This window comes from Episyrphus balteatus, chromosome 4 (assembly GCF_945859705.1).
Source record: "Episyrphus balteatus chromosome 4, idEpiBalt1.1, whole genome shotgun sequence".
Taxonomy (NCBI): Eukaryota; Metazoa; Arthropoda; class Insecta; order Diptera; family Syrphidae; genus Episyrphus; species Episyrphus balteatus.
This window is the reverse complement of record NC_079137.1, coordinates 63,174,071-63,200,609: the sequence shown is the minus strand read 5'-3', so window position 1 is coordinate 63,200,609 and position 26,539 is coordinate 63,174,071. Positions and strand designations below refer to the sequence as shown.

The window sequence follows — 26,539 nt, the reverse complement described above, 5'->3', positions numbered from 1 at the left end:
TTCTTCCCAAACCTTGTTGACTTTTAAAATATGAAAATGAATGAAATTCATTCAGTAAATAAATAAATAAACGCAAGAAAAGAAGATGTAAACTGCAGGTGTTAATTGCAATTGCAACAACTTTAGTTAAAAAACGTGTTTTGCTTAAAGTCTGTCTTATTATGGCAAGATGAATCACAGTTTATGGTGCGATGATGATGAATCAACAAAGATTTTACTTGCTAAACGCATATGGTTTTTATATTTTTTCATTAAAAAAAGGCAATAAATCAAGAAAAAGGAAATTAATTGCGATATTTGAAGGCTTGCTAATACTTTATGTTTGGTTTAATATATCAGGAAACAGTAAAAGATAAGGTTAATTTTCGTTTTCCGAATGAATACATTTTACTTAAAAAAATAGTTTATGTTGAGTTGCGACAAACAAATGATGTGTTAGCATAATATCTCTTATTTAGATATGTGATTTGAGATTGACTTCAACGAAAACATCATGAATTATTACACTGGTTTACAAGGGTTTTGTTGCCGAAACAAAAATATACTTTTCTGAAGGTTTTCGGTGTGCTGAACTCGAGTCCGAAGTCAAAAACAACTAATCGGCTCCCGTTTTTTGAGATATTACCGTTAGAAAATGCAAAAAAACGTTTTTTTGAGTTCTTCGGATATTAATGTTTTGTATAAGGAAAATTGTTTGAGCATATTATATAGTAACGGTTTTAAGAACTGTTTTCCATCTTTCGATACCTGTTTAAATCTTTTCAATATCTTTTGTATTGCCCGAGATATCTTAAACTGAAGTCAGTGGGATTGGCTTCATATATCATAAAGAAGATAATGACTTTATAAAATTTATAAAAATACCAAACAACTGAGGATATCTCGGGCAGTAAAAAAGATATCGGAAAGATTTAAACAGATTTAAAAAGGTGGTAAATAGTTCTTATAAAAACCGTTACTAAATATGCTCAAACAATTTTCCATATATAAAAGAATAAGGTCCGAAGTGCTGCATTTTCTAACGGTAAAACGGGAGCTGATTAACCCCAAAAACCTTCAGAAAAGTATATTTTTGTTTCGGCAACAAAAAAAAAGTTTAAGTTTAAGCTCAAGATAGTGGGTAAGATTAAACAATTTTAAATAACCAAGGCGATTTGTGTAATTTCAACCTAGGTTAGTTTGCAGGTGCTATATTAGCAAAATCCCTCTGTCAATTTTACACGAGTTTTACCTTGTTTTTAACCGATCATTTTTCTGCGTGTGGGTTAGTTCGATCTTATATATGATGATGTGTGTATTCAGAACTAATCAACCGAAAAATTAACACCATTCTTGATGTCAATCAATGGATTTCAAACCGAAACCCACATCTAAAAATTTTCAACAACAAAATGGACAAACCTTTTTGGATCAAAACAAAAAGAAAAATAATTTAATCCATTTAACGGCACCCTACTACAAAATGGAAATACATTTTTTTTAAATATAAAAGAAAGAAAATCTTAAGAATTGGAAGACAGTAACAATCATTAGGGTACCTATTATTTCAGGAGCAGGTTTTTGTTATGCATGAATAGTCAAAAAAAAAAAACACCTACATACAAAAAAAATCAAATTTTAATGTTCTTAGAACAATAGCGCCACATGCCAAGACGAAAAATTGGAAAAACCCAAAAAGGAACACAAAAAACTGGAGAAAGTTCTCTTCTATAGGGCGTATCTTTTATTGTATCTGATGCATTGGTACCTAAATTACCTCAAAATGCATTATGTTGTGGGATCTTTTGATGTCCCGTAGGGAAGTAAAACTTGTTTGAGAGTTCTTGCATGCGTAGGTATTCATACCTTTATCTCATCGGGGTCTTATAAAAGGTCACGAAGATTGAAAATTTCGGTTAGAACTATCAAAATGAAGCTGCTGGTTGGTCGTTTTGTTTTGGGTAAGAAATTTTTCTCGAATTTATTTTTATAGAAATTTATTTTTAACATTTTTTATTATTATTTTTCAGGCTGCATGTTAGCAGTCCTTGTTCTAGCTGATGATGTTCTTGTTGATGTTTCTACAGACAAACCTAAAACTTCATCACCTGATACTTCCACGACAACAATAACTCCCAACATTACTGTTGTTGATATTGTAACCGAAAAAGTAATGAAATCCTTACCGGAATTGAATCAAAGGATTGCACCCTTGGAAACTCCATCGACTACTTTAGCTCCTTCGGTTCCAGGTCAAAACTCAAAAATATACCCCAAAGACCAAGTCGATCGTGAGATAGTTGTTATTCATGAAAAACCGTCAGGAGATGGACATCATCACGGTGATCATGGACATCATGATCATCAAGGATATCATGATCATCATCATGGTCATGATCATGACTACCATCATCCACCACCACCACCTCGTCAACCACCAATGCAACATCATCATGATCATCATCATCCTCCACCACATCATCAACATTATCCCCATCAACCATATCCAGGCTATTATCCACCTCCAAACTATCCACCTTATCCTCATGGAATGTCGCAACATTATGGTTCACACGGTGCAGTTGCACCACCACCAGCATATCCCTATTATCCACCACCAGTTTATTACAATAATTCACCTCCAATGAAACCATCTGCTACAATTATACAAACCAGTAGTTCGACGAGTGCTTCCACCCAGAATTTTCCAAAGCCAGGGGATTTATTGAATCAGGGTACCGAATATCTATGGAATCTGTTTGGTAAACTTGGTAGGGTAGAAGGGGGAGCATTTGCCAATGGGGTGCCTTTGCCAGCCCAGGTTTTTTTCCAAACCAAAAGAATATTAAATACCGAAAAATAATTTTCTGTTGCACATTTATGATTGCAAACTTTCCACAAAGTTTGACAGCTTTTGGCTGGACACGAAATAAATTAGACGCTTGTTTTAGTTTTTTAATGTTGAGAACCAAAATATGAGGGTACATAAGCGTCGTAAATTTTTAATATTTGTCTTGTTAAATTACTTTGTCATACAAATATCTTTTGAAAATTATGTGTACTATGCTGTGTAGAAGTGATTTTTTTACTGTTTAACTTATAAAAAAGTTATAAGTAAATTTTCGAAAGATTAGCTTGTGGGGTACATTTGCCATTTGTTTTTGGGTAGGTTTTGCTCTGGCAAATGCACCCCATGGGGTACATTTGCCAGAAAGGAGCTTTTTCAAAAGAGGATGGCAGGATCCTACAAAATCAATCAGTTCTTCGTATTTTCAGCTAAAAAGAAGTTTTGTTTATGATTATTGGTTTTATTTGTATTAACTTTTATATTTAGGTAACTGGCAATCCCTACCCACCCCCGTGGCAAAGCCTCCCGCCTGGGGAGGCTTTGCCACATCACTTTTTGTTTTTTTGAATAAATTATTAAAAATAGAAACAATTAATATATCAGAATGAAAAAAATATTTAAGTGAAGATAATAAGGTCAATAATAATATCAGATATAAAAAAATTAAAACAAACGTCAAAACTTTGCATTAAGTCAATTTTCCTAAATCCTGGCAAATCCTCCCCCTTCTACCCTACTGTGACTAAGGATAACCACGAAGTCGTCATTATCAATCCGAAACCAGTGCAAGCAATTACATCGATGAAAATGTTACAACCTACTTGGTATCCCAGCAAAACAAAGAGTGTTTCAAATAATGATTGTAACAATAATAAAGAATAAAATAAAATATTTTAAAAATAAAAAAAAAACTGAAGTGTTGCCAAAAATTTTTTGTCATACATTAAATTTGAAATTGAAGCGAAAAAGTTTTTAATACTTAACGCTTCAACATTTTGTAGATGAAAATTCAGAGTCCAAATTTTGTTTTTTTATAACTAAAAAGTGGATACTGGAAGAGATTTAATGACAAGTGTTTTGCTATAAATAAATTGTGAAAATTGACCAAAAGAAGTTGTCAATTTTGGACTTTCTGATAAAAAAAGAATGAAATTTGCATCGTATAGAAGTAATATTGAACCATTTTGGAATGGCTTTTTTTGTAGTTCATGTTTTATTGCATTGCAAAGCCAAATAGAAAAACATTATTAACTACTCCTATAAAACCTGATTTTAAGCTATTTTTACCTCTGATTAAAAAAAACTGATACCAAGACTGTTTGATCAACAAACAAAAAAAATACGGAGATTTTTTTCAAAAAATGCGTGTTAAAAAATCTTGAAAACTACCGTTTACAAAATTTGCACTTCTCTTGTATTTTTAATTACCTACCGACTTTATTCGTTTAAGATTAAAAAACAAAAAAAAAATTTTGATTTAATTTTTAGGAGTGGATAGAATTTGTTTTGTTCAAGTTCTGTCATTTTCGGTTTGGGGTCACAATTTTGTGCATGCCAAAATTCTGTATAACATAATTCTGTATTTGAAAATTATGTGAAATCAAAATTCCGTATTTTAAAATTCTGGAAATCCAAAATTCTGTAAAACCATATAATTCTATATTTGAAAGTTCTGGATTTCAAAATTCTTTACTCTAAAATTATGTAAAAAGTTAAAGAAAAATTGTTTCTTTTTCCATTTTAAAAGTAATTTTGGAATACAGGATTTTGAAAACCAGAATTCTTTACAGACTTTTGGAAATACATAGAATTCTTGAAATGCAGAATTTTAAAATGCAGGGTTCTGAAATGACAGAATTTTGAAATTACAAAGGAATAGAAAATCGAAATGATGGAATACAGAATTTTGGTCCAAAGAGCATTGATAATACTGAATAACGACCCGTTGCCAACTTTTTCTCCTTACTATACCTAAAAAAAAACTATTTATACAATTTTTTTTAAAAAAAAATTTTTTTATGAGCAATTTTATTTATCGAGATGCATGTATTTTTTTTTTTTGGATTCCTAAGGCCTGCAGAAGTTTTGACTTATGTCGTTGGAGTCATCAGTTACTCTAAGTTAATATGTTAACAGCAATTCGCCCAATGAATGCCAGTAGTAACATTTCGGGTATTTAGTTTCTTAATTCATTGATTTTATTTTTTTTTAAACGACACCGGAAACCTCACAAAAAGCAACCTTAAAAGATTTATTTTTTTGTAACTTTTTTGGCTACAAAAGAATCTACTTTAAAAGAAAGTTGGTTGATTCAGCTAAAATATACTTTAACACAGCAAACAAAAATCTTCTAGGCCTAAATTCTATAAATAGTTTTTCAAAGCAAAGAAGAAATCATATTTGAATATGTACCTAGTTCATTTTATATTTTTTGCAGCCCTTCTTGGTGTATCTTTTACGTTTGCCAAAAATAGAACTACAGGAGGTCAGAAAGTGCAATTCCTTGGATGGATGCTTCAAATGCATCAAGTTGAGGTGTACTTTTACTCTCGTTGGAGAAAATTTCATTTTATTCGTCTGTCAAATGCGATGATGAGAAAAACGCCCTGCGTTATGTATGAAAGTGCAACGTACTTTAAAAATAAATTTTCTTAGAAAATACCTTCACTTAATCGATTTTTAGTAAAATTTTCGATGTAATTGCTCCATATCTTTTTTGAGAAAATGATGCTTGTCACTTGTACACACCTGATTTAATCTTTGGCGAGTTGTAATTTGAGTTTGTATATCCAAAGTATATTTTAAAATGTAGGTAGACAGATTGTCAGTTAATAGATTCATTAAGTAAGAAATATTTGAAGCCGACACATTCCTTGGGTGTTTGTGATATCAAAAGTGTTTCTTCACAGCTGGTTTAAACATTCTTTCTTGCTTTAAATTGATGTGCATTTGCTCAGCCAAGCATGAGCAAACTATATGTTATTAATTAAGCAACTTAAGTTAGTTACAATTTTGCAAAAAAAAAACTTTTCTCTTATGTATGACTTAATAACTTAATTTTTGTATTTTTTTTTTTCTTTCAGGTATTTCAACACCTTTTTTTTATATTTAACGGTAAGTTAATATACATTTTTTTGACCAAACAAAGAAATTAGGAAAACAATATCTTTGTGATGAAGAAGTTGAATAACAATAGAATATCAAAATCTAGGTTGAAATCATGTTTAAAAAAAAACGCATTAAAGTTGATTTAGTGAAGATGACCACAGGTCTCCATGACTATCATTGTGATATGATGTCCAAAACAAAAAAGAAACAAAGAGCATTGGACCTTGAATAAAAAAATATTACTTGCATCATTGTTGTTTTGATTTGTTTTGTTTCTGTCATTAGAGATTTCAGTAAAAAGTAATAATTCATTGAAAGTAAAATTAGACTTTGTGTTCAAATGAGCATGTAAACTTAATTAATTGTCTGAATTTGACCTTGTCCTAAATAGAATAGAAACATTAAATATTCAGTAAAAAAAATTGTAATGATTTAAATTCTTGAAAACTTTTTGCAGAATAACTTGGTAACTTTGCTAATGAGACTTTAATACTGGTATACAGTATAAGTACTTATACATCAGTCCATGCGTCGAATCCAGTAGTTCTGAATTTTGGTACAGTTGTTTATAATAATGAGCCATTTATCGTTTTCGGGCATGAATTTCAAAAGCAGCAATGGCAAAAATGCAACAAATTTCAAAAGATGCCCATATTTTTCAGTCTATGTTCATTATAGCTCTTTAGAACTTATTTTTGGCAAAAACTTTCACATATCTGTCACCTGTCTATCACGTTTAAAGCTAATAAAATTATCTATCGTTGGAGTCTAAAATCATCTCTATGGGAATTATGCAGCCTTATTGTGATTAACAACTATCAATCGATAGTTGATAAATACTGAAATATGAGATATTTAAACCTAATTTTGTAATTAGATTAGAATTAATAACGGACCATTCTCTGCTTTCAAAACTTTTCTTAATTAAGTAATAAGATATAAAAATTTAATTTTTATCAACTATCGATTGATAGTTACAAATCGCAATAAGGCTGATAGTTTCCAATATATTGCTTTTCAAATTTTGTCAGTTTTGTCGAAATCAATTGATTATTGAAATACTGTTTTTAGTACGAGTAGCTCAGTCAGTGGTGAATTTTGCTCTTCGGGAGGTGAATTCGTTCCAATTTTTTAACAAGTATATTTGATATTGATTCTTATGAAAACTATTTTTAATCGACATCGAGAAAGCTTCATTATTTTGAATGAAAGATGCGCCAGGGTGTATTTTATCAAACAACTCGGTACCAATTAATTTTACTATTTTTTTGGGCAAGCTGTTTAAACATAAAATTAAGCTTTTGAGATCAAAATTATGTTGGCAAACTATCTTTCGTTTCACGTTGATAATTTCAAAAGAAAAGAAATTTACCACGTGAAACGAAAGATTCCATTAAGTCTTCAAGCGGAATAGGACTGTAGGTTTCTAAAATTTTAACCTAGCTATGCCTTGGTACAATATAAATACAAGTTTATAAATACATATTTTTGGGATAAGAAAAAGCAAAATCATTTCTAACTTTTATTAAGTCCCTTAATTTTTTCTTTTCCACCATCACACTGGAAAACAATAGTTTTTTTTTTCAATTAAAAAAAAAATAAAGATTATTTAGTCAACCAAAGAAGTGGGTTCCGTGAAATAACGAAGTCAATTCCATGTCATAATAGGCTAATAGTTTTGTCAATGGGAAAAAATCGGTGCAGCGAAGCGAACTAACTTAAATCTGATTTTAAATCTAATTTATCTTTCTACCATAACAGATTTAGAGCTAGACAAATAAGCGCATAAAATAATACAAACCATTCCTTCGCGTTACACCTAAATAAAATAGCCTTATTAGCACTCTTTTTTACCCAAGAATATTTTTCTTTTCTTGAAAAAAAAATCTGTTTTCCTAGACAATCAGTAGACACCTAGACACTTCGCAAAAGAACATGTTTACTTCCGGCTATATAAAAATATAGATATTTCTGAAATATTAAATTGATACTCACGGAAAAACTATTACCACATAGACCAAAGCCAAGACACTTCCACCTTTTAAAAAAACATTGAAGGACTGTTTGTCACTTGGTAGGTTAGTCAGTCAACCATCATTCATTCCTTCGTTTCTTGTCTATTAACAAGATAATGTGACATTCTATTGAAAACTATGTAGTTCACTGTTTTGATTTCAGTCCAAAAATTACTGACTCATTGTTCCATAAACATTGATACTATTCTCAATAACAGTACGAATAATTTAAAATAAATACAGTAACGAATATTTTATTTAGTGCAACAAGAATTATTTACCATATTCGTAGAAGAATACAAAGAAAAACACACTCTAAGTCATTAAAATTGATCCAATGTGCATATTTAGTTGATAAATGCTATTGTTTCTTCTAAGCTCAGTATATCCGAACCGATAACTGATCGGCTTAAACCTATTCAAGAAATCGCCCGAAACAAATCTGAATATGCTCGTAAATTTTAAAATCTCCAGTTTCCAAATTTACATTTATTTACCTAATCAAATGACGTAGAGTGTATCTAAATAATGCACAAAAGAAAATTGTGATTGCAATTGACAAGAAAATTGGTTAATTCGAAGAATGAATTTGTGTTTGACTATGCGAAGGCAAATAGCGGTTCCACTGTTCCAGGTAGTTGAAAAGTGATTTATCCATGGGTTTTTTCTTTTTTGATCACATTTTTGTTTCATTTCATTTTGTTTTTTTTTATTTTTGTTTACTTTATTGAGGAAATATGATGATGAGAATCCAAATCTTTTTTTTTTTTTGCTAACAACTTAATAATAAACAATGACGGAAACATGATAAGATTACAAATTTAATCACGTTCTTGCACTGAAAATGACCACATTTGATGTTTATGTAGTGTTGAGTTTGTATGTATCTAGATAAATTTATTATATTTTGTTTAGGTACTTATTCACAAGGATAAGATATCAAGAACAGCAATGTGAGCATTATTAAACATTTAATGAAATACAATTGCAAGAGATGAGGTAACGCCGATTAGTCATAAAATGTTTGCTAAAATAACCTTATCGCAAGGGGATTTTTGTAAGTTGTTTGGTTTTTGTATCAATAAGTTTATTTTACAATTTTTGCATTTCTTTTTCTTTTTTGTAATTTTCATTAAAAAATCACCGATCTTACAATAAACAGAGTAAAAAAGTAACTATAAAATGTGTCATAGATTAAAAAACATCTACGATCTATAGGAAACATTTTTGTACTGATTTTTTTACTCTGCTTAAAAAAGGATTGAAACAATCGTTAAATCAACTTTTTGATCTCAACTAATATAACCATACGAGTACCTTTTCCAAGAAATATTTGTTAGAGTTCATAATGTCGATAAATTATACAATTTTTCTGATATATTTCACTAACATAAACAGAGGCACTGTTTTCTATAACCCATATAAAATTACTAAACAATGAGAAATACCGTTATGTTTAAAAACTGTTGAAAAGTTATCTGAATTAAATGCATTGCATACAATCAGGCCATGTCAATTGTATTCTCTTGTAGTATACTTTTGTGATAGAATGTGGATTGTGGAAATCAATATTAATTATTTCATTGTTTGAATTTAAAAATAAAACAACTACCTCGAAATTGATAAAAGCTTTTTAGAATTGGGAAATATTAAATTGTTATCATTATCATAATCGAAATAAGGTATTCCATTCCTGAACAAAAAAAATGATTATATTGGGCTTGGATTTCAGTAAAAAATTTAGCTGTCTTTTTCATTTCACTTTTGATGTTAACAAATGACCTCAAAAAGAAACTGATAGGAATCAAATTAGCCAAACAAAATGGCGTTGATTTAACTCGTGTTATATTTATCAAATACAATTTTGAATGGTTAAAACTTAACATTTTTATTTTATATGTTTGCACTTTGAACTACAAGTGCAAATACTTTGGCTCCAGTCGTAAACTTTATTTCCAAAAAACGGATTTTAAACACTTTCCTCTCAACTTATTGAATGAGACGCATCAAAAGAAATGCCTCTTTAAGCCTTATTAAGATAAAAACCAAAAGTCGCTTTGAGATATGGTTATTTACAGTTGAATTTTTTTTTGTTCCCTATTTTTGGAAGCTGTTATCTTTGGACCCAAGTCTCGAAAAAAAGTTTTGGGTTTAAAGATATGAGTTCATAGTTTTTTAAAGATTTTTCGTAAAAAAAAACAAAAAAAATGTATTTTAAAAAAATTTCCTTCAAATTAATCGAGTGAAACATTGGAAGAAAGATCTACTTAAGATCTATCAACGAATGAAAACCAAACGTTCATTTGAGGTCTATTTTCTGAGCTATTTGCAATCGAAATTGATTTAGTACATTCGGAAACATAATTTGATTTGAAGATATGAATTCAAAGTGAATATATGCCTATTAGCCCATGCATTAATGTAAAAGATTTTAAAGGACAATGGTAATTTTTGTATGGGAGCTGGCCCTGAGACCAATAACGATGAGTCATATGTCATTGGAAAGGTATTTTTGCGTAGATCAATTATTTATATGGCGCCAAGACTCAATTCGCTGTGGGGAAAAAGTTATAGCCATAAATGTAGAACATAGTAAAAATAGGTAATAGACGGAGAGACGACCGCCGAATTACTGAGATCATACGGATAAGGGATAAAATTGGTGTCAAATGAAAGATAAGTTGATGGAGAAAATGAAAAAAATAGGGTTACCGCTTTTAAAATGGTAACTTTTATGTGGCAACCCTATTTTAAAAGAAATAATGGTATATTACATATCTTTGTAGTATGATCAAATAAGAACATTTTTTAAATGCCAAACGAAAACTTAGATGGTGAAAAAATAAACAAAATAATATAAGAAATGTTGGCCGCCTAAAAATATGGCAACGCTATTAACGTTAACAAAAAAAAAAAACAAATCAAAAAATATTTTTTGAACAACAGATTACAATTTTGTATCCACTAAAAGGCTCAACTCTATATCAATCTTTAGCTGACAAAAAGACGATCAAGTACTCGAGAACCTTACGGAAATCCTAAGAAATACTTTACAGCCAAAATGTGTGATATCATATGTTATCTTCTTACCTTCAACTCTTTCAAATTCCATACTTTTTGTAATAGTTTTTCTGTGTTTCTAAACATTTGCGTAAGGTTGCCAAGTAGGTACTTGCTCGTCTTTTTGTCAGCTAAAGATTGGTATAGAGTTGAGCCTTTCAGTGGATACAAAATTGTAATTTGTTGTTCAAAAAATATTTTTTGATTTGTTTTTTTTTTTTTTTTTTTTTTTTTTGTTAACGTTAATAGGGTTGCCATATTTGAAGGCCAACATTTCTTATATTATTTTGTTTATTTTTTCACCATCTAAGTTTTCGTTTGGCATTTAAAAAATGTTCTTATTTGATCATACTACAAAGATATGTAATATACCATTATTTCTTTTAAAATAGGGTTGCCACATAAAAGTTACCATTTTAAAAGCGGTAACCCTATTTTTTTCATTTTCTCTATCAACTTATCTTTCATTTGACACCAATTTTATCCCTTATCCGTATGATCTCAGTAATTCGGCGGTCGTCTCTCCGTCTATTACCTATTTTTACTATGTTCTACATTTATGGCTATAACTTTTTCCCCACAGCGAATTGAGTCTTGGCGCCATATAAACAATTGATCTACGCAAAAATACCTTCCCAATGACATATGACTCATCGTTATTGGTCTCAGGGCCAAAATTACCATTCTCCTTTAATTTTTATTTACTTATACCTATTCGCTTCTTTTTAATGAAGCTTGTATGTAGATTAAACCAATTCGCTGAGTTTTGACAAAAAAAAAGTGTTTTGCTATAGGAAATAAATATAAAAAAAGAATTAAATTATTCAATTGCATTTTAATGCATTTAATTAGAAATTTGTTTTTGACAAAATAAAAAAATTAACATTTTTGAATGACAACACATAACTACATATTTCCCCAGTCCAAGCTTGTTTGGATTATTTGAAAATTACGTTCATCGAATTGTTCAAAAAATTTTCTTTTTTTTTTTTATTTCTGCGGACTAAGATGTTATCCAATAAAAATTGTTTCCATCGGTCTTAACCTTCACTTTCTTTTTATAAACAATACCCAAGATAAAATTAAAACTGACCTTAATATCCATTAAAGATTCTGGCCTTTACTACAAACACACATATACACATATTATGATTATAATGCTTGCGATAAATTAAAAAAAATTATGACATATCAAACAAAAGCGAAAATAAAATTAAAAGTTAAGATTTATGTTTAATAAATTCTTATCAGCTTAACTCATATTCTGACTGAAAAATTTAAAACACCGAATAACCTGATTAAATCTTTTTGCAATTGAGTTTTAAATAACAAACTCAAAAATGCAACCATATTATCAAAACAATTTCTGAACTTTAATTATAAAAAACAAATATGTATAAAAAAAAATCAAAACATTCATTATCTCCAATTGTATATTTTTAATGTGCAAATAAAAACTTAAAAAAAACCAAATTAATGACAAAAGCATCTCAAACTATCATCGCCGCTTTGTCTCGCTATACTTTTAAGAAACATCTGTAAATGTATGTTTCTCAATTCATTATTTGTTTATTCGACCTCGTAATTTAATTTTTATAGTCCATCAAAAGTATTATTCCAAATTGCTTTGTTGTTATATCAATATAAAATACACACAATAACTTTCAATTAAAAATAAAGTAAAATAAAATAAAAAATATGCAACAATATTACTCTGATACTGATAAGAAGTTGATTAAAATACGAAAGCTCTTTTTATAAATGGACCATAAACAGTCTATGAGTTATATTGCGTACATTCAAAGTGAAAATAGTAATAATTGTTTGTTATTAGTGAAATCGTATAAAAAAAATTCTTAAACCGAATTATTTACTTATAAAACCGCAAAGATACTTTTTATCACGGTTGATAACAAAATTGGATTCCGCCGGGAGCTTTGGATGATAACACACGAATAAAAAAAAAAATCTGGAAAAAACATGAAAAATATCGATGAAGTTGCGATAAGTTATTGTATCGTGCAAAAGTCATCCACGGCGTATACTTGTTTTTTATTGTTTTTTTTCTGTGTAAATAAAATTTTTCATTCTTCTGATTTTTTTTTTTGTAAACTAAAAAGAATAAAAACTCCATAAATAAATGATTTGTATCAATAAATTATATTTATTTTTCTTTAAATTTTGATTTCTTCTCCACCTGATTACGTGTGCGAATACAAAAAACACTAACAAAAACAACGCCCAATATAATGCTGACAACAATTTTATCGGTTGGTTTCGATTGACACCCAAGGTGCGAATATTGAGACTTGAATTGCACACTTGGAATTGTGCTGGCAACAAGTGCGGCAGTATTTTTTTCTATTTCTTCGATTGTTTACTTTCTTTTTCGGTGTTTTTTTTTTCTTTTTATTATTTTATAGTTAATTTTTTTATTATTGAATTCTCTTCTTTCGGAAAACGCATCTCAGGTTAAGGGAAAAACATATTGTGGAAGAAGGAAACAAAAAAGTAAATAAACTTATCGGGCAAAGTGAAATGTGAAATTTGCTGATGTAACTGATGATCGTGCGTTTCATTGATATCATTGGATTGTTGTCTTTTTTCTAAAGAAAATTTAAAGAACTTTTAAAGCAATTAATAACTGTCTTAAAAACGTGTTAATTTTTGTTGGTTTAGAAAAAATTTGGGAGAATATACAACAGTTTTGTAAAAAATGGCAAGGTATGTGATTGAAAACCATACATTTAAGTTTTATTTAAAGTTTAGCATTTTTATGCCGTTTTTACGAACAAGTTGAGTTTAGTTCTATGACTTTTCTCAGAATATCTAACAAAACATTTGTAACTTTCAACAATTTATAGTAGGAAATAAACAACTCGAGTAAGGTGCTACTTTACTGGATTTTTTAGTTTTCAAACAAGTTCGTGAGTCTCAGTTAAATTTTCATAATTGCTGTTTTTTATTATACGCTTTACACCTTTAATATAACACTTGAATGTAAACTCATTTAATGAAGCGAACATCGTGAAATAAACAAATTGTTTTTAAAAACAAAGTACTCTAAATATTTTAACGATACAAAATTAATATTCTTTTTTAGCTCATCGAAATGATTCACTAAACTCCCAGCAATGAATAAAAGTATTGACATGAGATTTGTTCATGAAGTTATATTATCAGGCCTTTTAGAGTTCATTTACAAAAAGCTTTTAAAGATAACAAATTTGAAGTTTAATAAAGATAGAAAATTGAAAAAAATGTGTGGTACCTACATAATACATACTCATGATTACATTTGTTTAACATTGAAATCTAAAACAATCCTTCATAACACTCAAGTTTAAGTCGAATGGTATTGATTTGCTATTGCATAATTTATAATTTTGATTGAACGATAATACTTGTATGTTTTTTGAAGTCAAACAAATCAAATTTTTTATCTATAAACTCTTACTCGTATTGTTGTAGCTACAGGGCTGGTTTAACCCAAAAGAGGGGCCTCTATAATTGTGTTTTTGCGGCCATTCATTGCACAAACATATACATTAGGATGGGTTAGAAAAAATCGAAATCTCGTTTTTTGGTTTTGTATATTTGTAGAATATACTAACAAAATATGAGCTTTTTATATTAATGGGAAGTTCCTCCGCTTCGCAATTTTCCATTTTTACATCAATCTCTATTTAAAAATATTCATTTTTTTATAAATCGGCATTTTAGCTAATTTTATTACATATTCTTATAGGAAATTTAACGTTCTACAAAAATGATCTTGTTCACTTTTTTCGTTTATCTAACCGTTTAAAAGATATTTGAGATCAAAAAATCGAGAAAATCTTTAAAAATTCGTTTTTTGTTCTTAATTTTGTATAACAGATTGAAAAATTATAATATAATCAAACGGACAAGACATGCTCTTGTAGGAAACAGATTTCTCCACAAAAAGGTCTTGTATACTTTAATCATTAATGTAACCATTTGAAATCGCAATGCAATAAGAAACTATTGAAATCAGTGGGCATTAGGGTTTGGATACGAATATCTTCTAAACGGTTAAGGCAATCAATTTAATAATAAGGACTTTTTTTGTAGAACGTTTAATCCATTACAAGAATACATTTTGCTTATTTGATAAAAATGACTTTTAAGTGAATACGTAATTGGAAAATTTTTAAAAGTAAAAAATGTTTTTATAATTTTTTTTTAAACTTTCAATCGATGAATTTGCTGCAAAGTAATTAGGTGAAATTAAAATTTCAACTTTAAAAGATTTCATTACACGGGATTTTGTATAGGAAAGGTTAATGACCTGGGAAAATTCTTTTTTTATTAATTGTGTCAACCACCATAATTTTGTGAAACTACGGACACATAACGCTTATTATGTTAACCCTATTTCTGATCGTTACCTTCGAAATTGCTTAGTAATTCTTTCACAATTAGGAAAAACTGTAATGAATGGAATGTCCGATCAAAGTTACTATACCTTATTAGAGCCTAAACTTATCTTTTAAATGTCTGTACTTTATCTTCATCAATTTAAAAAACTTTTTTTCTTACCTCGGTTAGTAGACGTACATTTCTATGTATTGTCTTTTATCGTTTTCTTTTTAAGATAAACAAAAATTGCACCTGTTCTATCAACTAACTAATCAACTTTAATCAATTAATTTTGCTAAATTCTTAGAACTATAGCAGGTTATTCCAATTTTATAATATTAATGTATTTGACATAAACACATTGGGGTATGTCTAGTTTTAATATTTGTTGCATAAAATTTTGATTTATTTTAAAACTTTTGAGTTTTTCCGCATCTAAATGTAAACTTAAACATAAACATAAAAATAAAATTCGAACAATCATCATTAAACATTAAAAAAAAAATAATTATTTTTAATTTTAATGTTTACCACAGCAAGTAAATACCTACTCATTTTTTCTTAAATAAAAATCACCACTGTTATGATTTATAATACAATTTTTATGTAGCTAGTCAAGGGTTTAATGTGGTTGGCTTTGATAACTGATGACAGTTCATAGTTATCCTACATTCATTATAATACAATTGGCAAATAATGTTATAGCCTTAAGTCTTGATTGGAGTTTTTACTATTGACTTTTTAAAACAGATATTTTTTTAAACTAGTCTAGGAATAAAGTCTTTGTATGCAAAATGTCGCAGTTGTTGTTTGCAGTAAAAATATAATCTTAATTGATGCGATGATGTATTATCAGTTGGAGCTTCATAATATTTGCCCTTTTGTTGAAGAGTATCTCTATAAATAAAAAAACAGTTGCATTATGAATCATACACTAACCATTGGGAAAAAATTAAGTTCAATGAGGGTTGATGAGAGATAGTTGCAACATGGAGTTTTTATCAATACAGCGACAATCTTTACTCTGATGAATAACCAAAGGTCGTTTTTTACCACAGTGGTGGTTTTTACGAGTTTTGCATTGGTATTTCCTGCTATTTTGAAGAACCGACTAACGTCATTGTTTTATGACAATTTTTATCAATAGACAAGTTTATCAAATATAAAAAAAGAAACTACTTGACGATAACATTGAACAGTAGTTATATTTTTCCACAAGTGTTTCTGTAATCTTTTGAAATAGTCTATATTATTCATATATACAAGGGGGCTGCTAATGAAATAACATGCATGTGAGAGAGCACTGTTGCTGCACTAGAATTGTTAACAAAATAAGTCTAAAATTAAAAATTATCTTAGAATTCGACCAGTGTGCCCAAATGTGCTTCAAATTTTCAATTTATACTTTTTAATGTGCCCCACTTTTTTGTTTTTTTTTTTTTTTGCAAGACAAAAATTAATTAGGTTATTAAATAATTGTTTAGATTTTATCAACAAATAATATATGCACGAGAATATTGAATATAGTCCAAGATCAGTAAGTATATACTGTGTCAAACATAAACCTAGGTAAACTTTCATGTTCAAATTGTATTTAAATAAAATTTAAAAAATATATTGCCAAAAAAGTACGTATTCGCCACAGTGATTTTTTTTTAAATACATATAAATTCATTCATTTTAAATTCATTTTCATTAATTTTTTAGAAAATAAAGTTCTTCTTTAAAAGACGACTAAAGAAGTACATAGGGCATTCCATCGTCACGGGTGGGATAATTGTAGAATCAAATTCTTCCCATGATTAGAAATAATTGACATAGACTTTCTTTTTGATTATTTTTCAAAAAGACAAGGTCTTTTTTCGTTTCAGGTGGGACAAAAAAGAAGAAATTTTGAGACTTTGTCTGAATGTCTGCGAATTTATTTCAAACTTTGATTCAAATCTTAAAAAAAGATTTCTTTATATAAACAAAAGTCACGATTCGGATTAATTTTTGACACGGGTGGGACAGGTGTAAGTTCCTCTGCAACAGAAGAGTTTTTAAGGTTAATTAAAAAAAAAACATCTAAATACCTATGACTATAAAGTGATGGACACATAGAAAAACATTTTTAAAATACTTTCTTTTGAATGAAATAAAGGAAGTAATATCTCATAAAAATTTCAAATTTGAAGTGAGTAATTACACCTAATTTGTACGAACCGAATTTTTTATGGTACTTATATCTACGAATGCATCCAATATTTTATTGTAAATAGGTTACTAGTCGAAAAAGGCTTTTACTAGAATCAAGTCCTAAAATCATCAATAACAGCTTAACGAAAACTTTCATAGTAGGTATTTCTTTTTTCTACTTCAAAAAAAAAAATAAAAATGATCTCGCTTTTAAAGAGTGCATTCATAATGCTGTAACAATCTGTACGACATAATTTATATAATTCTGCAATTTCTCATCTTTTTTATTTCTCTTTGCTTTACGTGCGTTTTTCTTTATTACTTTTAACAAAATTGCATCATCGAACAATGCAAGAAAATTCATTGTTCATCACAGTGAGCATTTAATACACACTGGATGCAATTAATGTTTCCATGTAGGTAAACACGAAGAGTTTAATAGTGCTATAATGCTAGGTAAACTACTTAACGCTGATTACTTTTAAATAATATTTTTTTGACAAAATATCTCATATCTGATTCTGACTGTCTAAATTTCTTGAAAAATGTCTTCCCAAATTCAAGTTTTTGAGCTTATTTAAAATTATCACCATGATTTAACATTTAGAATAGAGCAAGTTAAATAAATTTCCTAAATCAAAATGACTTATGTTTTCTTATTTTACTTCTCTTTTTTTTGCAGCACAAATTTACCCGCTAAACACGGCGCAATGGAGAAAGGACTTCACGATCGGGATCGTGTAGGTGTACAAGATTCTGTTTTATTAGAAAACTATCAAAGCGAAGATGCATTTATTGACAATTTAAGAAAACGTTTCCAAGAAAATCTAATTTATGTAAGTTCAATTTAAATTCTTTTGTAAATTATGATAAATAAATTTATTTACATATATATACTTTTTTAACTCGCTACATTTTGATATAGAGTATGATTATGAGTGGTGTAAGAAAAAATTATAACATTTTTAAAAGTGTGTAATAGTTGTTGATGTCTGTATATAATAAATGCTTTTATTTATCACCCGTAGTTTTTGGCACCCTCATATGCACTTGAAAAAAAAAAAAAGAAACTTATTAACATATCAAGTTTTTAAGCAGCAAATTAATGATAATTATTTTCTTTTTTTTTTTTCTATTTACTATAGACATACATCGGCCAGGTGTTGGTTTCTGTGAACCCTTACAAAGAGCTTCCAATTTATTCAGAAAATGAAATCAAGGAATATAGAAACAGACACTTCTTTGAAGCACCACCACATGTGTAAGTTTTTGTAGGGTACCTGCTATTTGAAAAACTATAATTTTTGTCAATTTCAAAAGAATATTTTCAATCAAATTTTCATGCCATTAATGGTAAAAAAGTGCTATGAAAGCACAGTAAAAACAACTTTCATTTTAAATAGTAAAGTTTAAAAATAAAATACTTCATATTTTTTAATAAAAAAATAATTTGTTTAAATTTCTTACAGCTTTGCAGTAACAGACAATGCCTTCAGATCACTCATCGAAGAGAATAAAGCACAGTGTGTGCTTATCTCAGGTATGTTATCTATAACAATAGTTCAAATTAAAAAAAAAAAAAAACAGAAAACTCGAAAATCATATCTAAAAATGTTTATAAATAGGTTATCAAACATAATTTTTTAAAGTTTTTTGTAAGTAGTTGTTTTTCTCAGCATACAGATGAACATTGACTAATCTAATATGAACAGAAGAAACACTAGCATAACTTTTCTGAGTCAACTTATATGTTTTTTAAGAAATTTTTGACAAGAAAAATTTCATACTCAATGGAAAATTCAAAATCTTTTGAGCTCTCGAAGTCTAAATTTTGTATGCGTAGTCTGATTTCTGGAAAAAATAATGAGATACTTATCATAATTATAACGATACACAATTGCGGCTTTTTGTTAATTTTCGAGTTTTTGTCTTTAACATGTAAAATAAGCCAAATTTAAATGAGCAACTTTTTGTAGAAAATAAAATTTTCTTTTGATATGAAAGGTTTATGAAAAACTTTTCAAAAAAAAAAAAGACAAAGAAAATAAACTGCACGACTGGGGTCGCACGTACTTGCTCTTATGGTAAAAGTTACTCTAATGTTAAAGTTTTTCATTGAACAAAATAAGTGAAAATTTAAAATTTGATATTTTCACGGAATTTCGTTAGTGGTGCAAAAAAAAAAAATAAAATCTGTTTTTATAAATAATTAAATGCCGTTTTAAATGATCTTTTACAAAAAACTAAGTATGCCATTTTATTCCTAGTATAAAAAAGAATTTTTAGAAAAAAATTTTCAGAAATCGTTAGAGCCGTTTTTTAAAAAAATAATTTTTTATATGCAATTTTGAATAAATAATTAATTTACACATAAAAACAAAATTTCAAAATTTTTCACCAACTCGTTTCCAAAAAATTGATTTTTCAAAAAAAAATTTTGAAATATTTTTTAAAAATCCAAAAATGTGTTTTTTGAAAAATTAAAAATTTTTTTAAATAATGATTGTTTAAACGTTTCTGTATTAAAAATTTGGTCGAAATCTGTTTTGTCATTTTTGAGAAATTCATAAATCCAAAAAACCGTTCTACGGCAGATACCGTTAATAACGGTACAAAAAATATTTTTTTTATTATCAAAAGAGGCTCTTATCTGTAACAGTAAGCAGAAAAATTTTAATCAAAATCGTTAGAGCCGTTTTTGAAATAAATCAACTTTTCTGTTTCCGTTATATGACAGGTACCGTTAGTTTTGGTCCTAAAAAAAAAACTTCAATTTCTCCTCTAGGGAATCACCCAAAACTGTTAACTACCAAGTTTGAAGAAAATCGCTTCAGTAGTTCAGGCTGTAGCTCGAGGTTCTTACAGACAGACAGACAGACAGACAGACAGAATTGCCGGACCCACTTTTTTGGCATTCTCCATCATCGTAATGTCATGTAAAATTGTTATCTCGAGTTCGATTTTTTTTACGAATCCTAAACTTGCCCTATAGTACCTATATCGCAAGTAAAAAAGAGGCCATAAGCTTAAGCATATCGTGAGTAAAAAAGAGTGTTTTTATCTACTAGTGTTGAGAGGTCTTTAAGGGTAATCGATTTCCAGGATATTAATTGTAGTTTTTGTTCCCTTGGTTAGTTCAAAACATAAAAACATCAGACTTAAAATTTGTATCGGATCTGCAAAATAATTTTAACAAAATACTTCAAATTCAACGAACGTTCTTCAACTACATCCTCAGCCGTCAAAAAAAATTATTCAATTCTCAATATCCGCCTAGTTTAGTTCGTTAAATTTCATCATATTACTGACGCACAGTATGTTAAAACAAAAAAAAAAAAACCCTACGTATTCTTATCAAACTTTTTCAATTAAAATAATAATTGTTCGTGGCTTATCGATGTCAGTTATTAGATCCCATAATTATTATTAACTTTAATTCTAGATTATAATGATAAAATCAATCGAGTCATTTATTTTATTTGTCAGGTTTTTTTGGTTTTGTTGAATTGATAGGTTTCAATGTTCTACATTCTTTTATTGTTATAAAATTTGAGATAAGCATTTTTTTAAGAGCTTTTATAAGGCCTTGGAAAATAATATAACTTATACTTTTAACTACATACCAACATTTAAAAATAACCAATGATTGTGAGTAGATAATATTTAAATTATGATTTAAAAGTCTCTAGGCCATAATATACGAACACCCATGGCGCCATGATAATCAGTTTTATTATGGTTTATAGTGGGTTGCATTAGAGTTGCACTTTTTGTTGCTCTTAATGCATCAATTTATAGCAACAAATACCTATTTACGTTTAGAATTAACATATTCCTTAAAATACCTCAAGACAGTACGAACAAATAAATTAAGGCCCAGTTTATTCACAATCTATTAAATTTAAAGACTCCATTCAAAATACGAAATTTTAAAATTTGTATGCGGTTTGAACACGACCGACTCAGTTGGTATTGCCATGTTCAAAGGAGAGATCCTGAGAACCCCGTCAAAAAAGCAATATCATATAACGTTCCAACACGAAATAAAAAGAAAGGTAGGCCTAAAAACTCCTGGTACAAGCAAATGCAAAAACACCAGCATTCAGTTGGCCTCAGAAACGGAACAATACAAAACCGGGAGGCTTGCCGCCGATTTCTGAGGTCAACCCGGCGAACCCCACAGGCGGATCACTAGTGTGAAGCAGTAACGTGGGAAGGTTATGATCCCCTCGACATCGAGATCATAACAGCGCCGAGAAAAAAGGAAGAAGAAGTATGCGGTTTGACAGATTTTTAATCTTAATTTCGATTTTAAATATAAGGAGAGTGAATAAATTGGACCTAAATGCCCTTTAATTAAGCTGGTGCAGCTAAGTAATAGTTTAAAAATTATTTTTTTTATTTCTAGGTGAAAGTGGTTCTGGCAAAACAGAAGCCTCAAAAAAAGTACTCCAATACATTGCTGCTGCTTCTGGCCATCAAACAACCATTGAAGGTGTTAAAGACAAACTTTTAAAGAGTAATCCAGTTTTAGAAGCTTTTGGAAATGCCAAAACCAATCGCAATGACAACTCATCCCGTTTCGGCAAATACATGGATGTACAATTTGACTTCACTGGAGTTCCAATTGGTGGCAATATTTTGAACTATCTTCTTGAGAAATCTCGTGTGGTACATCAAAACAATGGCGAAAGAAATTTCCATATTTTCTATCAGCTTTTAGCTGGTGCTAGTGATGAACAATTAAAAGATTTACAATTGAAAAGGAATTTGGATAGTTATTATTATTTGAGTGATGGGGTAAGCTAAAAGATTATAATAAGGTCTAAAAACAAGATTTAATTTTGGATGTTTTTTTTTAGGAAAAAGGTGCAGTTCCACGAATTAATGACAAAGCTAACTTTAACACCATCAAAGAAGCCATGAGCATTATTGATTTTACTGATGAGGAACAAAGAGAGATCTTTAACATTGTTGGTAGTGTCTTGCACATGGGTAATGTAGGCTTCACGGAGGAAGAAGGTCATGCCAAGATTTTGAAACCTGAATCAGTGGCAGCTGCAGCTAAGGTAATTTTTTTTAGTACACAGACAAAAAATAACCCAGGCATTACTTTACATCTGGTATATTTAACTATATTTCTGGTAAATTTAACTAATTACAAAAATATCCTTTACTTATATTTTGTGTTTCTCTTTAGCTCCTTGGATGCAACGTTGAGGAGCTCTCCTCTGCCTTAACCCATAGAACAATCGATGCCCAAGGTGACGTTGTCACTTCACCACTTAGTCGTGAAATGGCTATTTACGCCCGTGATGCTTTGGCCAAGGCAGTTTATGACCGCCTCTTCACTTGGTTAGTTCACCGACTAAATGTCTCTCTTCAAGCCAAGGACGTTCGTGCAGCCCGAAAAAATGTCATGGGTATCCTTGATATTTACGGTTTCGAAATCTTCCAAAAGAACAATTTTGAACAATTCTGTATCAATTTCTGCAATGAAAAACTACAACAACTTTTTATCGAACTTACTTTAAAATCCGAACAGGAAGAATACAACCGCGAAGGTATCGAATGGGTTCCTGTAAAGTACTTTGATAACAAAGTCATTTGCAATCTGATCGAAGAGAAATACAAGGGAATTATTTCAATTTTGGATGAAGAGTGTTTGCGTCCTGGTGAGCCAACAGATTTGACATTCTTAGCTAAGCTTACCAACCAATTGGGTAATCATCCACATTATATCTGCCATCACAAGGCCCCAACTCAAGTTCAAAAGACCATGGGTCGTGATGAATTCCGTTTGGTTCACTATGCCGGAGATGTGACTTATAACGTGGTTGGATTTTTAGATAAAAATAATGATCTTTTGTTTAGAGATTTGAAAGAAACAATGAGCAAAGCTGAAAATACTATTGTCAGAGCTTGTTTCCCAGAACAGGAATACCTTTCGAAAAAGAGACCTGATACTGCAGTGACTCAGTTTAAGATCTCCCTCAACAATTTGATGGACATTCTTATGTGTAAAGAGCCATCTTACATTCGTTGTATCAAACCTAATGACCAACAAGCTCCTGGTATCTTTAATGACAGTTTGGTCCTACATCAAGTTAAATATCTTGGTTTGATGGAAAATTTGAGAGTTCGTAGAGCTGGTTTTGCATACCGGCGAACTTATGAAATGTTCCTACAAAGATACAAATGTTTGTCGAAAAAAACTTGGCCAAATTACCAAGGTCCAGCGAAAAACGGTGTTGAAACCCTTGTTAAAGAAATCGGTTTCGGACCCGAAGATTACCGATTGGGTCAGACTAAGATTTTCATACGATTCCCCAAGACTCTCTTCGATACTGAGGATGCATTCCAAGCTAAGAAACATGATGTTGCTGCTATTATTCAGTCACATTGGAAGGGACGAAAACAACGCCAGGTCTATCTTAAGCTTCGAGAGAATACAATTGTCCTTCAATCTTATTGTAGGCGGTTCTTAGCTATTCAAGCTGCTAAAAGACGACGAGAAGCTGCTGATAAGATTCGGGCATTCATTAAGGGATTCATTACTAGAGAAGATCCACCAAATGGTTTAAATGAAGCCTTCATTGCCAATGCTAAAAGATCATGGCTTATGAGATTATCCAAAGAGCTACCAACAAAAGTGCTGGACATGAGTTGGCCATCAGCTCCGAAACATTGCCAAGAAGCTTCTACATACCTCCACAGAGTACATAGGCTTCATTTAGCAAGACTTTATCGTCAGCAGTTAAGTAATGAAAAGAAACATCAATTCGAACTGAAAGTTACAGCTGAAAAGGTCTTCAAAGATAAAAAGAAGAATTATCCCCAAAGTATTGCCAAATGGTTTAATGAAGATCGCATCCCCAAGGAACATTCGAATCCTGTTAGTAATTTTGTAACATCAACTTTGGGCTCTGAGGAACTTAAATATGCCTCGTCCTGTGTGAAATTTGATCGACATGGTTATAAGCCAAGAGATCGATTTGTCCTACTTAGCAACAAAGCTATTTACCTACTTGATGCAAAGACTTATAAACAAAAGCATCGACTGCCATTGGATAAAATTGATTTTGTCCTCACAAATCACAGCGATTCACTGATGTTGGTTCGAATTCCATTAGACTTAAAGAAAGACAAGGGTGATCTAATTCTTGAGATTCCTGCTATTATTGAATGTTGTACGTATATTATTCATACAGTTGGTACAGCGAACATAATCAGTATTGTGGATAGAGATTCGTAAGTTTGATATTATTATATCATCTTTTGGTGGAGAAAGTTCAATGGAATATTTGTATTTTACTTTCAGATTGGAGCACAATGTTGTTAAGGGCAAGTCTGGTGTTATAGATATTCAAACAGGAGGACAGCCTGGTATCAATAGAGACAAAAACGGACATCTAGTTGTTGTAAGTATTTCAGTGTTATTTAAAATTTAAGGTTTAAATCAAATACAGTGCATACTTTTTGTTGCTAAAAACATCTTTTCTTATCGAAATCAAAACTCTCCTGCATTCAACTCTTTTTTACTTTGAGACCTCTGCTTAGCTACCTTATTTGAAAGTAAAACAATAAATTTGTCATTTTGACTAGCACAAAAGTATGCAACTTATATTTTATTAAATATTGTTAATTTTAAGACCATTTTTTAACATTTATCTTATGTTCTTTTTTTCTCCTTTTAGATTGCTGGACAATAAACAACTTGCAAATGTTTTTTAAACAAAAAAAAAAAAACTTTTACTAACAAAACCTAACCAAGGAGAGACCTCTTAAAGATGGCTTTAACTATAATATTTTTGTGTTAAAAATTAAATTTATACAACGAAGACAATTTTTTTTCTTAAGTATTTAATGAAAAAAAAAAAAAAATAAATAAATAAAATTATAATAAGATGAAACTGCACACTTAATAATTATAAAAAAAAATAAAGAAAAACAAAATACATTCTACTTTTTAATTTAAATAAAAACATAGTTTTTGTGTGCCATTTGAGTAATATGTGCGATTGGTAGCATTTGTTTTAAATGATTTTTTTTTATATATTGCTATTAATAATTTTTTTATTTTTATTTAAGTTTTTCTTTGTCTTTAAACTTGGTGCATATTATTATTATTATTCTTTTTATTATTTAATAGGAAGATATTTTATCCATTTCAAAGTGATGTGTTTTTTAAAACTTAATTTGCAATGAGCATTTCTTTTATTATTTTTTATTTTTATTAATTTTACTTTTTTAATATTTATAAATTTTAACATCAGTATGTACGTTTAATGTTTATTGTTAATGTAAAGATTTTTTTTGTAATAAAATTATTGAATTGAGAATTTAAATGTTGATTTTTAATTTTTATAAAGATTTATAACTAAAATAATGGTAAGTTAAACTATGAAGTGGCTGCTGACTTTGGACATGTTTGAATGAATCGTACATTTTTTATTAATCCTTATGCTTTGGCATGCTTAAGCAATTGCTAAAATACAAATTAAAATTTCCTAAACTTGGTTAACTTCACTATCTTAAAAAAAAAATATAATACGTGTAAAGTTATGGAAACACCTAATTACAGATGCAGAATTGGTTAAGTGGTTAAATTACTTCAGTAAAAAAAACCTATATGAACCATCATAGTCAGCAGAGAAAACTATCTTATGAGCATAAAAGTAAAACCATATTGAAATTCGTTTTACTGAGCTGAGCAAGTCATTGATGTGAGAAACCGATTGATGAGTTGGTCACTGTGGCGTATACGTACCGTACGGTTTTGTTGTGGTTTATAAGAAGTATAAGAATAATAGGGGTATTCACGATCACGAATTTAACGCCCTACTAAAAATTTTGCTTCTATAATGCTTTACAGAAGCAACAATTGCATCTGTAAAGCTTTATAGAACCAAAATTGTTTGTCAGGCGCTCCTATTTCGGCGGATTAGCTGTGAATTAAATTTTGTTA

General features: G+C 29.5%; 2 protein-coding genes and 1 long non-coding RNA gene across 3 annotated transcripts in view; all 3 read left to right on the top strand.

The window, feature by feature from the left end:
- Positions 1-6,059, top strand: part of LOC129917703 (uncharacterized) — a 35,807-nt gene extending 29,748 nt beyond the window's left edge. The window contains exon 3 of the long non-coding RNA XR_008772843.1: positions 5,911-6,059. This is a non-coding gene — a long non-coding RNA (uncharacterized LOC129917703). The remainder of the gene's footprint in view (positions 1-5,910) is intronic.
- LOC129917698 (inactive histone-lysine N-methyltransferase 2E-like) lies at positions 1,586-3,559 on the top strand. Its single transcript, XM_055997762.1, has 2 exons — positions 1,586-1,940; positions 2,010-3,559. The coding sequence occupies exons 1-2, from the start codon at positions 1,910-1,912 to the stop codon at positions 2,840-2,842; spliced, it is 864 nt and encodes a 287-aa protein (XP_055853737.1). The 5' UTR covers positions 1,586-1,909; the 3' UTR covers positions 2,843-3,559.
- Positions 6,060-13,166: 7,107 nt separating the features above from the next.
- On the top strand, positions 13,167-25,603 carry LOC129917688 (unconventional myosin IC). The gene is made up of 9 exons (XM_055997749.1): positions 13,167-13,734; positions 18,254-18,407; positions 18,717-18,832; positions 19,041-19,111; positions 21,980-22,371; positions 22,434-22,640; positions 22,772-24,822; positions 24,893-24,992; positions 25,269-25,603. Exons 1-9 carry the CDS (start codon positions 13,727-13,729, stop codon positions 25,281-25,283), a joined length of 3,114 nt encoding a protein of 1,037 aa, XP_055853724.1. The 5' UTR covers positions 13,167-13,726; the 3' UTR covers positions 25,284-25,603.
- Positions 25,604-26,539: the final 936 nt, after the last annotated feature.